The sequence below is a fragment of the Colletes latitarsis genome, chromosome 9, assembly GCF_051014445.1.
Source record: "Colletes latitarsis isolate SP2378_abdomen chromosome 9, iyColLati1, whole genome shotgun sequence".
Classification (NCBI taxonomy): Eukaryota; Metazoa; Arthropoda; class Insecta; order Hymenoptera; family Colletidae; genus Colletes; species Colletes latitarsis.
In genome coordinates, this window is record NC_135142.1 from 19,698,431 (window position 1) to 19,712,928 (window position 14,498).

The following is a 14,498-nucleotide window of genomic DNA, read 5'->3' on the forward strand; positions in this document are numbered from 1 at the left end:
AGCAGAGCGCCGATTCTATGTAAGTTTGATCAAGTTTCAATCAACTTACAAAGAGGGAAATACATCCATCATAGACTCGAATGATATAGCACCAAATGTTGGGTTTTATACTTAAAAGAAGAAGCGATGCAAGAACATTTTACTGTTCGAATCGAAGAGCAGTATAAGAGAGAATTACCAAAGGACACAAATAATGAATAATTTACAAAAAATATGCGTATGAGTTGCTCAGAATACGAAAGGTTGCACAAAAACTTAATACATAAGCAAACCGTACTAAGACAAAATAAATAATGCATAGCAATGAATATATCTACCTAAAAAATACTTGTAGCGAATAATCAGAATTTAATATTCTAAACTCCAATAAATTGTTGGAATATGGAAATTCGTGTATTAGTCGTGACATCTGTTATCATACAATAGACATTGTATTGCTGCCATCTAGGCTGTATACAAGTGCTGTGCACGTTGTCGACCTCTCTGTACAGTCTTGTATCAGCAGCTAAAGCGAACACGTCCTACTTTCTATATAAATTCATGTGAGTATACAACTGTATTAGTGATACAACCAACATAAATAATAAAATCAAATTAAATGTTTGGAGACTCGAATTTGTCTCCAGTAACAGAGAAATAAAATTAAGTAAATAGAAATAGGTGTCCTAAATAAATATTACGAAAGTAATAATGTTTTAAAATGGAACGTGCGAGAGTGTTGCGGCTTGAAAGCTGAAAAGCAGGTCAACGCGAATCGTTAAACAATAGCTCTGGCCACCTCGAACGAACTCTACGCGGAGTGTGCAACTTTAAATTATTTTACAAGTCAAAACACCCACATGTATACAGGACTGTCGCCAACTTTCGGGATTTTTAAGGTCCAATATCGGGACCTTGCTGTCCTGGAATTACGAAGGGAACTTTTTCTGTGACAGTCCCGAGAAATCACCGTTGAAACTTTACCGCGTAGCCCGTATAACGGCACTAGAGGTGGAATTGAAGCCATCTCAAGACATCTTGAGTCAAGGAGTCGAAACGTAAGAAGCATCAAAACGTTCCACAACACGTGACGCGATCGAAAGTCTTGAAAATTTAGTGAATTCTCTTGGAACATCGCGAGGATGCTTTGAGTATCTTGAATGTCTTGGAATACCTAGCCCACTGTAAGCTAAATTTTGAATTTTTATCATAATTATACGATAGGTCAATATTTAATAATGGAATACAACAGCAATCATCCAATTGTGTGTATTCTGACGTGAGAAATGGTTAAACATTGTTAGAAAACACAAAAAATTACAGACAAACTTCTAAAAGCTTTCATTAAGAAAGTGTTCTATTAACACGAGATTTTTTTAGCAAAACAAAATTATAAAACTTTTTGAAGTAAAAATTCAAGAGTATATTTATACATATTTTGATAATACCTACAATTTTTGTCATCCAAAAGGAATCAAAATTGTCATAAAATTCAATGTTATGTTTGATTGTATTGTTTTTGCTTCAAGATTTGAAAATATTGCTAATAATATTGTCTCTAGACCCAATTGTAAGATTCAAAATACAATTTTTCAGTGTTATAAGGATGATAGCCATCAATGTGTCTTTCGTCGAAAGTTTGAACGTTTTCGAGACAGATCCTCGCAAGATTCTCAAGTTTCCTCAAAGCATTCGACACAGTGAAGACATTAACCATTTCTAAGCTCGTTTTAATCTCGAGGCAATCTCAGAGTGACTCAAAGCCATATTCTTGACGTGTTTCGAAATTGCCAAGCAAAAGTGTCCAAGTCCCGCAGCTTCGAAGGTAGTTCGAGCACTCGACTTCTCGAAAGTTGGTGCATACGACTCGACAGTGATATTTTTTCCCCCAGGAATCTTACTGTCCCGTCGTCTATTCTATACGCGAACCCAGAAACCGTATTAACAAATTTTTCGACTTCAACAAACGGTTTTTCTCGCTTTAAAATTATTCAATCTTCAACCTACGGGTTAATAGTCAGCTACAAAGAATTTTTTCTTTTTCTTGACAATTTGTTAGATTATAAACTCGAAATTCTTGTTAAGCAAACATAATGATACATAAATTAACTCGAAAATGGAACTGCTTCTTCTGCAAAAATTTATATTCAAAGTAATCAATTCTGCTAATCGATAAAATCAACCCTTTGCACTTCAAGTAATTAGGCTGCAGATTAATAGTCAGCTCCAAAGAATTTTTTCTTGAATTTCTTGGGAATTTGTTAGATTATAAATTCGAAATTTTTATTAAACAAACATAATGATACATAAATTAACTCAAAAATGGAACTTCTTCTTCTGTAAAAATTTATATTCAAAGTAATCAGTATTGCCAATCGATAAAATCCCTTGCAAGTAATTAGGCTACAGATTAATAGTCAGTTCCAAAGAATTTTTTCTTAAATTTCTTGAGAATTTGTTAAGTTATAAACTGGAAATTCTTGTTAAGCAAACATAATGATACATAAATTAACTCTTCTGTTAAAATTAAGTTGCTCATAATTTTTAATACTTGGAAGCACTGACTGAATTACTTTAGCAATTCTCGTCAGAAACCAAGTCAGTGGTACAACCAACAACCTCTCTGGTACACGTTGTTAATTATTAGTTGTTGTTAAACTATTTAGTGGTTTCTTGTACTCGTCTACCGCAAGAAACTATCCCTTCTAGCAAACGTTCTGGCGTAGTTGAGTCGGAAGTTATGAACGATTCAAACCAAACTGGAACATTTATCCCTATGCAATTATTATAGCAATTAACCCATTCGGAACGAGTATTACACACTCGCGCTGGACACGAACGTATGTTCGCAAATATTCTGAAAATTCGACTAAGCGAATTACTTTATGGAAAAATACATTTAACAGATGAATGAAATCTGTCCACGAATGGCTGAAAATACACAAATATCTCATTATTGATCGATGTAATATTTCAATCCTTTGCACTCCGAGAGGCTTTATTAATATAAACAACTAGCAATAATGCAATTTTTTGATGTGACTCCTAAAAATAAAAAAATATTCTCTTTCTCACAAAAATGTATAAGTAGCTGTAATTAAAATTTTATTCGCATATTTCCTAAATTCAATTTGTGTTATCATAAATGAAACTTGAATTGGAGTGCCAGTAGAGTGCAAAGGGTTAATAATCATAGTGTGAAAAATGAAAATACTTTAAACAGTAGATATTTTATAGGATTCCCAATGAAAGTAACGTTATTTAAAATTTCATCTGAAATATTTTAAAGAAAGATTGCAGGTTGGGTAATTGCAGTCGCGCTGCAATATGGCGTCGATTTATTTGTCAGAGGCGTAGCAAGGTCGTTTTAAAATTAGCGATTCATGTATTCGATGAAATGAAAGCTCTTCGGTGATTGCGTTCGACTTACAAGTGTTAATGCTCCCCGAACGCGTCGAAATGCCTTCCTAAAGTTTGTTGTCACTTTAACGCCCCCTTAAAAGTCTCCAGCGCCTCCCAGAGGCATTACCATTCGCGTTGGAAAATGCTGCACTCGTAAGACATACTCCGTTCGAATAATAAAACGTTCGAATGGCAGAACTGTCGGATCGTTAAACAATCTAGCAACCGGGGCTCGTGCTAGTTTTACTGTACGTTCAAAGAGCAGTTTGCAAATATTGGTAAATCCAACAAAGTATAAGGAAATATAAAAGTCCACAAACATCGAGCTACCTGGAGGAATCAGCAAACGTTGGCTATGCAAAAGGTAAACGTGTAATCAAGTGGAACATTTCAGAAAGGGACAAACTAATTGGATAAAAGACGTAATAAAACAGAAATTGAGAATTTGAAAACCAAACCACGTTGAGTAAAACGTTAAAATGTCCATTTTACGCGCACGAAGCGTGTTGAGAAGTCTAGAAACCTCATTCGTTAAGATAAAGACAACGTTTGGGAAGTCACGGGACAATCAGAACATGCGGGAGAACAATTAGAAAATAGAGAAGAACTACGTAATACAACTTGGGAGTTTAGATGTTTAATTCTGGGAGAAATGCGGGTCCTGTTTGGATAGAACTTTCAATATCGCCTAGGATTTAGTGAGATCTACAGAAAATGTCAACTTGTTCAATCGACGTGTAACTAAGGCGTAGAAATACGTTTCCACGGACTAAATAGGCTCGATTGTGTCATAGTACATTTCATTTAACAATTTCATTCACAATTATTATACCTAAACATCGTCTATCTTTGCCAACTTCTGCACAAACATATTAGTTGATCTCTTCCTTAAATTTTTGGGGTCCACCATGCACTTTTTCACTCTTACTTTTAATACGAAATGGAGTATTAGAGAGTAACAAAGTACTTAATTTAAAATGGAACACGGAAATTCCTTAATAGAAATATTAATTTACGTTTTCGAGCGATAGCATTTCCGTAAGAGAAAGATTGGTCGATTTATTAGGGAAGTTCGAATCAGAGGAAGGGTGAAGACAGTTCGGAACTCTGATTGGTCGATTCGAATATCATACCAACTTCCGGTCATACAGCAATCAGCCCTAACTTTGTCTCACTCGAGTTTACCCAACTTTGTCATCTGCAGAATAATTTTGGCGTTACATTTGAGAGAAGTAGCCTTTTCAACGTATGGAAATGTATTGTTTAAATGTTTGTCAGGTACGGCTAACGCGTAAATCAAGCAGTTTGAATGAAATTCCTTTGCCTTCCTTCGACCACTAATAGAGCACACTCATGTCAGCCATATTGATATCCTACAATCAAACGAAAGTAAAATAACAGAAATCTGCTTTGTGATATTGACATAAAATCACGATTGTTACACGATCTTTTCTATAAAGAAATTTCTAATAAGAAAGTATTACTTACTATTCACATTGTATATAGATAATTATATTATAAAACGACGTATAATAACTGTTAAGTTTACGATTCATAAACTCTAGATGTTAGACACCATAAATACTAAGTATTGAATTTTTAAATTGTTACCCTGAAAATGACCAGTATCTACCTATGGTCGAAACGTCGAATGAATAATAAAAATTTGCACTGAGTCACTAATAAGAAATAGAAATTGTTCCTGACCACTTATTTATTCTATAAATATTGTAGTTCAACAGGAAATTCTATAAATAGAAGGATCTATCGATATTATTATTGAATTATAGACATTCTGTCAACAACTGTCACGTTAACCGTCCATTTTCACGTTCGCGTGAGTTCATAAATCTAGTTATTATCGACCTCTCTCGCGCTGAGTTTCGAAATCCAACTGTCATCGACCGCTCCCACGCCCTCGTGAGTCCACGAATCCGACCATAATCAATCATTTTCGCGTCTATTTGAATTCACAAATCATCCACACCCATAAATCGACTACGAATTGTATGTATTTATGGCGCGAGCGAATTTAAAAAGCATACGTTAACTTGAAAAGCACGTGTCCGCTAACGCAAGACGAAATATTAACATTAGTGTATTAATGTAAATCGTTTTCCATGTTCTTTATCTTCTTGTGGAGCTTTTTTGTAAACACTGTTGGAAATAGCATGATTTTCTAGAGAATACTTCAGAATCTATTACATATAAATAATGTGATTAGCAATATATTTAATCCATTTAACACTATTTGATTCGAAAACACTGTATAACCACGTTTGTCATCTAAAAGTTCAATTTATGACATTCTGCTGTGTCCTAATATTTATCATTTTATATTAATTTAATACGATAAAGAACAATACTTTGAACTCGCAACATTCAGTGTACGTTGAAGGCAAACACCAAATTAATTTCCCTAAGGTTAATTGCTCCTGAATAATTAATTATTTGAAATTTATTAATTAAGTCGAAGATTTCGCAACTTAGAAACTGATGCCTTAGTTGATATTTCATATGCACCTCTCGTGTCGGTTGTCGACGTCTTTCTAACAAAGCAAACAATAAGTCTCTCATCCTAACCAGGATGCTTCTCCAAACACCTCATTAAATTAATTAAATCTAATAAATTATCTCTCTTTGCTTATGTACGGAGCAAACTCCGAAATGGAAACATGCAATCAAGGACTGCTCGATTTTCCAGAATGTTTTTATTAAAATCAACTATATTTCAATACGTAACATTTTTTAATTAATCATTCAGTAAATACTGTTTCAACTATTTAAGTACAATAAGCAAATCTTATCGTCTCGATACTTACGAGAAGAACTCTATTTTCATATTATTATTAATTATTATTCAATACGATTTCCATTTACTTTCATCGCTCCAGGTAACGGAGCAAAAAGTCTTCTTTTGTTAAACCGTTTCAAAATAGCAGCTTTCTAAATGTTTCGTATCGTTCCGTGACGACGAACGTTTAGCCGATTCTTTTTTCTCGAAAAATAAAGAAATTGCGCGAAGCAAAATCCGACCCGTAGGATGGATGTGGAGCGCTGGAATTTTTTTATCGGCTAAAAACTCGCTAACGTTGAACGAAGTGTGACACAATGCGCCGTTGCGATGCAAAATACAAGAACAAGAAATTCTCGTGCGTGCAATTTTCTTTTGCAATATTTGGAAAACGTTCAAGCTAAAATAATAATTCTGATAATGAAGAATTTTGCTGTTATTTTTTAAACACGATTGGAGTGTAAGTTTTTCAATTTATTCGTAATCATTGTCGACTGTTTTTTTTTTAAATATTTGTTAGAATATTCAGTTTCAATTTCGCGCCTTTCTTTTTGTTATTAAGTGATGCTGTAATCGGTCAAGTTTTTTTCTTCCTTCTTTCGTTTGTTTTGTGTGTGTGGTTTTTTCCTGATTGATGGGGTTTGCTGTTCGGCTGAGTTGGACGTTTTGATATCTGTACTAAATAAAGTTTAATTATCAAACAATATCTAACAAAAGTTTCTACAGTCAAACGACGTAGATCTCTATCTGATTAAACGTCTTCAAAATATTAAATATACGGGGTGTTCGGCCACCTTTGGGGAAAATTTTAATGGGAGATTCTAGAGGCCAAAATAAGACGAAAATCAAGAATATCAATTTCTTGACTCAGGCTCCATTAAAAAGTTATTAATGTTTAAAATTCCGCCCGTATTGAATTTTTTTCTAGAAAGTGGATACGATTTCGGGGGTAGATCTATTCACCAAAAATTATTGTAATTAACCCCCGTAACCGAAAATAATTTTTCCAGAATGATTTGAAATTTTTTTTTTTCGTCAAAAAATTTAGGCACCTACCCCTGTCGATTTTTCTTAAAAATTAGTTTTTCATTTTTAGTAATTTTGTTTGACGCCCTACAGAAAAGTTGTCTAATACTTTTTTGTAGGTACTCATGAGCTCTACTTCAGAAAAAAGTTTCATTGAAATATATTCACTATTGTAGGAGTTATGGCTGTTTGAAAATTAGACCATTTTTATTGGGTTTTTCTCAATTTACGGGGTCAAGGATCAACTTTTCGAATATTTTTGCAATTCCTATATATTCTCCATCAAAATACACGTAGTTTCCTTTTTTAAACATTAAAATCGTCCAATCCGTTCAGAAGTTATGATGTTTTAAAGATACGCATGAAATTTCAGTGAAACATATCAACGCTATGGTCAGACATGAAATTTTCGGTAATGAATTTTTTTCTCGAAACTGAGTAGGATTTCAGGAGTATGTGTATTTACCAAAAATGATTGGAATTCAGTCCCGCAACCAAAAATAATTTTTTGAAAATGATTTGAAATTTTCGAATTTAATTGTTAATAACTTTTTAACAAAGCCTCCATCAACAAATTAATACACTTGATTTTCATCTTATTTTGGCCTCTAGAATCTCCTATTAAAATTTTTCCCAGAGGTGGCCGAACATCCTGTATAGTTTGTCCTGAAATCCTGGATCTTTTTAAGCTCAATATACCCACTTAAGGCGCTGGGAAAATATTAATAAATAATTAAATATTACAAAATCTGCGACACAGAAATTTATACTTCGTCTCGTAGTTTCAGAGACGTTTCTCATGAATCTTGACACTGAGAATGCTTCTTTTGAAGCGTCTCTGGAACGTATATATCTTTTACAACACTTTAGAAAATGATGTACCGGAGAAGTATCGTTGGAAACGCCTTTGAAATACAGCTTATAAAATATTCTGGAAATCTTTCACGGGAAGATTTGTAATTTACCATGCTTACTTAGAATGCTTAATGACAAATGGCGACGCGTTTCAGAGAAGTTTCACAGGGAATAATTGAAACTCTATGTCGATTACGAATCCAGTGTCAATAACTTAGTAATTTGATTACTTCTATATGAAGCACTTTACGTTGCAAAGATTTATTAGATAAAATGGAAGGAATGATTAAATAAATATACACAGTAAATCATTTAAAACCTTCATTTTAAAATTTCTTTATTTGATTATTATTGAGGCATGACAAAAAATTGTTTCTTAAATTTAAATCTTCTAAAAGTCTATACAAAAATATCCTTGTGATTATGTTTGGGACAGTAAGAAAAAGTAATCTGTCACGATTAGTATCTCTCGATCTTCCACTTATAGTTCGCGTGATACTTTGAGAAAAATTGCTAACAGCAAATGCAAGGATAGAGTAATCGAAGTTACATCCGTAGAATCAACCGAAGAAGTAGAAAGTCAATCGATAAACAGAAAGTGCAATTCCATGAACAAACGAAAGGATAGAAAGAAAATTGGTGAGCGATAAAGTGCGATGCTCAGTTTCTATTATTTGGATCATCCTTCCATTATAGTCAGGGCAAAATCTTGATCATTCGTCTGGTTTCTTCGAGAAATTCGATAGCAAAATTTTCAGTAAAACTCGTATGGAGAAAATGAGCAATTTTGCTCGCCACGCGTCTATATTATCGCGACGTTAACTTGTAACTTGCACTTACGATAGCTTACAGTCTACACTACAGTAACAGTCAGACTCTTGTTTCTCAACTTGTGAATCATGTATCAACGCGAGTTTATAAGGTGCAGTGGAAGCAATATACGAGCCACGTGTCAGGCTACGGTGTCGGAACAAGTTAAAATTTGTCACTTAACGACGCGTAACACGTATGCTCGCGAAATAAATTGCTTGTAACCTACAATTGGACGTTTACTTCCCGTGTCTTTGCCGAACGTACCTTTACCTCGAAGCCAAAACGAATACGAAGCGAATTGCAAATATTTAACGCTATATTATATCATTTTTATTTGAAACACAAGATAGTTTTTTTAATATAATGCAAGGTATTTTTCTTAATATCGTACTTATTAATTTATACATAACTCGACGAAATACGAAAATGTTTTGGAATGCATTCTACGAAAAATTATTTTGCTATGGAAAGAAATAAAGTGCATTAGATTAGTAGAACGTTTCTTTTTTCTGCATACTGCTTTGATAAGCTTTCTCCCAGAATTTTGACTGACAAGACACGTCGGGGGAATCACCGTTTTATGAAACCTACGCAAATTCACGAATACATTACTTATTAAAATTAAAGGGAATAAAATTAAAATCTAAGTGTATATAATTCAGACTTATTTCAATTACTACAAAATAAATACATAACATTCTTTAAAATCCTGATTTATCGAATAAAATTTCGTTTAGAATTTCTAACACACAATATTATTTTAGCGCCAATTTAACTTCACGACTTTTATTATTGTATACGTACAATGAATTTTTCTATATTCATTTCTATTCTTATTATTTGTTTTCTGAGAAAAATATGTAATCTGCCTTAAACTGGACAAAATTTGGTATCAAATTCTGGTTAGCTTCCGATATAAATAGGAAATATATGTGTAGCAAAGACGAAAGGAGAGAATTTTCAGTTTCCACTGTCTTAGAACAGTCTAACAACGCGTATCAAAATAGTTAAACTTTAGACACGTGCAGTTCTGAAACTACTAGTACTTTCTCCATAATTGAGCCACCGTAAGAGGCGGTAAGGTCTCCCCTTTAAAATGGTTTTTGGTTTTTGTCGATCGGACTTTCCGTTTCGGAGATATCGTAATTTATGTAAAAGGTAATTTTTAAATTCCACTATCCACGCTCTCGCCGCCTTAGACACGTCTATAAGCGCGTATTAAAAATACTAAAACTTTGGATGCGTGCAGCTCCGAAACTACTAGTGCTTTATCCATAATTGAGCCACCGTTAGAGGCGGTAAGGCCTCCCCTTTAAAATGGTTTTTGGTTTTTGTCGATCGGACTTTCCGTTTTCGAGATATCGTAATTTATGTAAAAGGTAATTTTTCGTAATTCGACTATCGCTGTCTCCGTCTAACGCGTCGGACCTCCTTGTCGCACGTTGACCCACTGACCGAGTGACCGAGTGACGTCACGTTTACTATTTACTACGAGCACGTGCAGTCAACGACCTTGGCAAGGCCGTAGTAAGAAAGTAAACAAACTTCAAACCCTTATATCTCCGAAACTAGCCACCGCATCGACTTGAAATTAAAATCGCTATATCTTCGGAACTAATAAAGCTATCGACTTATTCGAACGCTCATTTTAAAGGGCACTTCATCCCCTATCCGATAGACATATTACTTACTACAATTTTTGCTGTCTTCTATGTTTATTTTCACATTCACTTTGACGCTACATACCCAAAGTGGTTTCAGCACTTCCTATTGATCATACAACTAGTGTACGATAAAACTGGACTATAAGTTGTTTATTTAATTGAAAATGAATTTAAATACAGAATGTTTGCGTAATTACTAGCTAGCACTTTTTCTTAAATAGTTGTTTTCTCTAGAACTAACTACGGTATCGACTTGGAACAAAATTCGTTCTTAATGGCGTTATATCTTCTATTCGATGAAAATTAATGAATTTTTTAACAGAAAAGAGAAGGATATCTTACGAATAAACATCAAAACACAATTTTCTATAAATATAATGGAAAAATTAGAAGTACGTTGCCTCGTAAAAGAGAAAAAGAAAGACTGGTCGTTTGGTTTAGTATTAATCCCTTAACGCTCATGCCCGAGTCTGACTGCTTTGAAAAGCGATATTTGTTTAATGTAACAGTTTAAGGGATGATGATATTCGTTTTCCTTCAAATTATACGTTAGATACAACATTGTGATAAACAAAAACCGCATTTTTATATAGCTCCAAAAAAGAAAACTGATCACTCTTGGTTAAGCCGAAAAATATGAGCGTTAAGGAGTTAATTATTACAAAATAAATACGTAACATTTTTTAAAAATCGTGATTTATGAAATACACTAGAATGTGCTGAACCACACAAAATCTTAATAACAAATCAACGATTTCAATATAAAATTAATCATTGTTGTTGATTTTTTTCCAGAATTTGGTACATGGGTCTCTGTTGGATATTACGAGGCCTGAAACGACAGCAACAATTGACCGATCGTAGATCGCGATGGCTGAAGGAGAAGTACCTTCAGCTCTATTTCGAAGAAGTTTGCCTCGAGCCAATGACGGCGGACGCTATAAGAGCTTTCGGCGGTCGCGATTGGTCCATGACTGAAAGCATCGGGACGCTTTCGCCAACGAGTAGCACCCTTCGCAAACGAAACATTAAAGGGAAGAAAACGAAATCCATTAGCAATATTCACGCATTAACTAAGGTTTGTACGTTTCGATGTAGCAGATAATTTTTCAGCAAAACGTGTCTCCATGAGCAGCAAACATTCACGCGAGCTTATTTTCTTGTAACAGAATAGCAGCTAATCAAACTAATTTCAAATTGCGTGGATCATACGGTTTGTTCGAAAACTTCACAACAATACATCAGTATCTTGAATTAAAATTTTTTAATAGTGATCTTCTTCGACGCTCGACAGTCTAATTAGAAAATCAGCAGAAATTTATAATAATTATTAGAAATTAATTAACCCCTTACCGTATAATAACGAGTCTGACTCGTTGCAAGTTCTTAATGTCAAGTCTCACAATCGTGAGGCTACTCATCATCAAGTCTCATATATTAAAATCAACACATTTTTACATTGACGAGGTATTCGTAAAACAAATTCTTTTTTGTGGCCATTCCTTATACGAACAGATTTACATAAAATTGAATAGTATACGTTTGAAAAATTACATTAAATCGTACGTCAAGGGGTTAATTCCGTGAAAGTTTTGAATATTTTGTAACTTTGAGACGATTTTGGACGTACGATCGTTCGAGCTTTTGTGAAATTGATCGAAGACTGACTTAGTGTCCGAATAATTCAGCACTAGACTGTAGCTAGCGAACGAAAGGAAAGAATAAAGGGAAATAGAAGTGTAGAGAAACTAATATGAAGATTTAGCGTACGAATAGTACTTTTTGATGTGAAGATTGTACTAAACCACGTGGTTGTTTCGAACAGGATTTGAGCCTAAAACAGTATGACTCTTCGTCCTCGGATGGAGGCTTATCAGCGGCCCCTCTTCGGCAGATTACGGGTAGCAGAGAATCCTTGACGAAAATCATACCGGCATCTCCACGGTCTAGCAGAGATCGAGTTCCCCCGCGCAGTCCTCCCGGTTCTGCTGAACGAATTATTAGTTCCAACTTGCCTTACTCCAGCTTTCAGAGGTAGGGATTTCAATAATTTTCTATCTCGAATACGCGCCAAAGGACGCGAAACCGTCGAACGCTTTGGTCCGGGGCTTGAGAATTCTTGGCGTTCACAGCATTATCGATTAAGTGCGCGCTACTGTTTCTTGAAATTGCAACAACAAAAGCGAAAATACGTTTCTTTGTTTCTTTTTCCAAATATCAGGTCGTCCGACAAGCTCGTGCCGTTCGACATCCTGAAATTGACGAGGATAAAATTTCTAATTTAATGGAAAACAAACTAAAGCCAGTTCAGGGGATTTCTGTAATTTTGAGCATGCTAACATCAACGATTCATAGAAATTTGAAACGAATAGATATTGTGGCAAAGCTCGAAATTTCGAATCCACAAATATCTGAACGAAATTTTTTTTAGTATACGGAATGTTCGGCCATCCTTGGAAAAAATTTTAATGGGAAATTCTAGAAGTCAAAATAAGACAAAAATCAAGAATACTAATTTGTTAATGAAAGCTTCGTTAAAAAGTTATAAACGTTTAAAATTCCGCCCGTACTGATTTTTTTTCTCGAAACTGAGTAGGATTTCGGGGGTATGTCTAATGACCAAAAATGATTGTAATTGATCCCCGCAGCCGAAAATAATTTTTCTAAAACGATTTGAAATTTTTTTTTTCCGTCGAAAAATTTAGGCACCTACCCCCGGTCGATTTTTCTTAAAAATTAGTTTTTCATTTTTAGTAATTTTGTTTGACAGCCTACAGAAAAGTTGTCTAATACTTTTTTGTAGGTACCCATAACCTCTACTTCAGAAAAAAGTTTCATTGAAATATATTCACAATTGTAGGAGTTATGGCTGTTTGAAAATTGGACCATTTTTATGGGGTTTTTCTCATTTTGCGGGGTCAAGGACCAACTTTTCGAATATTTTTGCGATTTGTACATATTCTCCACCAAAATACACGTAGTTTGCTTTTTTAAACATTGAAATCGTCCCATCCGTTCAGAAGTTATGACGTTTTAAAGATACACATGAAATTTCGGAGAGACATTTCTGGCCTCACATTATATTTTCGATAAAAAATTTTTTTCTCGAAAGTGCATAGGAATTCGATGGTATGTCTAATGACCAAAAATGATTGTAATTGACCTTCGTAGCCGAAAATAATTTTTTCGGAACGATTTGAAATTTTTTTTTTTCGCCGAATTTCAGGGGAATCATCATTCATGGTCAGACATTGTATTTTCAGTAAAGAATTTTTTTCTCGTAAGTGCGTAGAATTTCGGGGATATGTGTATTTACCAAACATGATTGTAATTCACCCCCGCAACCGAAAATAATTTTTTCAGAATGATTTGAAAGTTTTTAATAACTTTTTAATGAAGCCTCAATAAAAAAATTGATATTCTTGACTATCATGAACGACTCATAGAAATTTGAAATGACTAGATATTTTGTCGAAAATCAGTTGCAACAATCTCCAGACTTATTAGTATATTAAGTGTCAACTACATTTTAATAAAAAATCTACTTTTTATAGTTACGATAGAACTTTGCCAAAGGAAGGATCGAAGGAGAAGTTTTCTTCTGTTTTTCGTAAAACTCCATTATATGTTTGAAATATTGCTTCAAGTTGTAGTACAAAACGAGCATATGGGACGACCTAATATTTCAAGCAATTTATTTTAAGTCTAGTCGAACAAAATTGAAAATAGTAAAACTCCAACTTGAGAATCAGTCGATAGAAAGTATAAAAATTTTCAGAGTTTGCCATGAAAGTTAGTTTCGATATAGTAATTTTAATAAATGGTAGCGCAATTGCGTGCCTTTGATGGCACGTAAAGCTTGCACGGACTGCATTTTCCTATTTTTGACGCTTGCTGAACTTCCGAACGGAGCGAACTTTGCATTCGGGATTACTTTTTCGCCACCGATGACTTTATTCTACACT

At 34.2% G+C, this 14,498-nt stretch overlaps 2 protein-coding genes across 3 annotated transcripts in view; both read left to right on the top strand.

Annotated features, from left to right (window-relative positions):
- Fucta (glycoprotein 3-alpha-L-fucosyltransferase A) overlaps positions 1–14,498 on the top strand; it is a 428,362-nt gene that overhangs the window by 229,329 nt on the left and 184,535 nt on the right. The window lies entirely within an intron of this gene.
- The window catches only part of LOC143345931 (1-phosphatidylinositol 4,5-bisphosphate phosphodiesterase epsilon-1), a 210,264-nt gene that overhangs the window by 162,682 nt on the left and 33,084 nt on the right, over positions 1–14,498 (top strand). For both annotated transcript variants that reach the window (XM_076773555.1, XM_076773556.1), the window contains exons 12-13: positions 11,329–11,611; positions 12,359–12,567. In XM_076773555.1, coding sequence (XP_076629670.1) covers positions 11,329–11,611; positions 12,359–12,567 — 492 coding nt within the window. The remainder of the gene's footprint in view (positions 1–11,328; positions 11,612–12,358; positions 12,568–14,498) is intronic.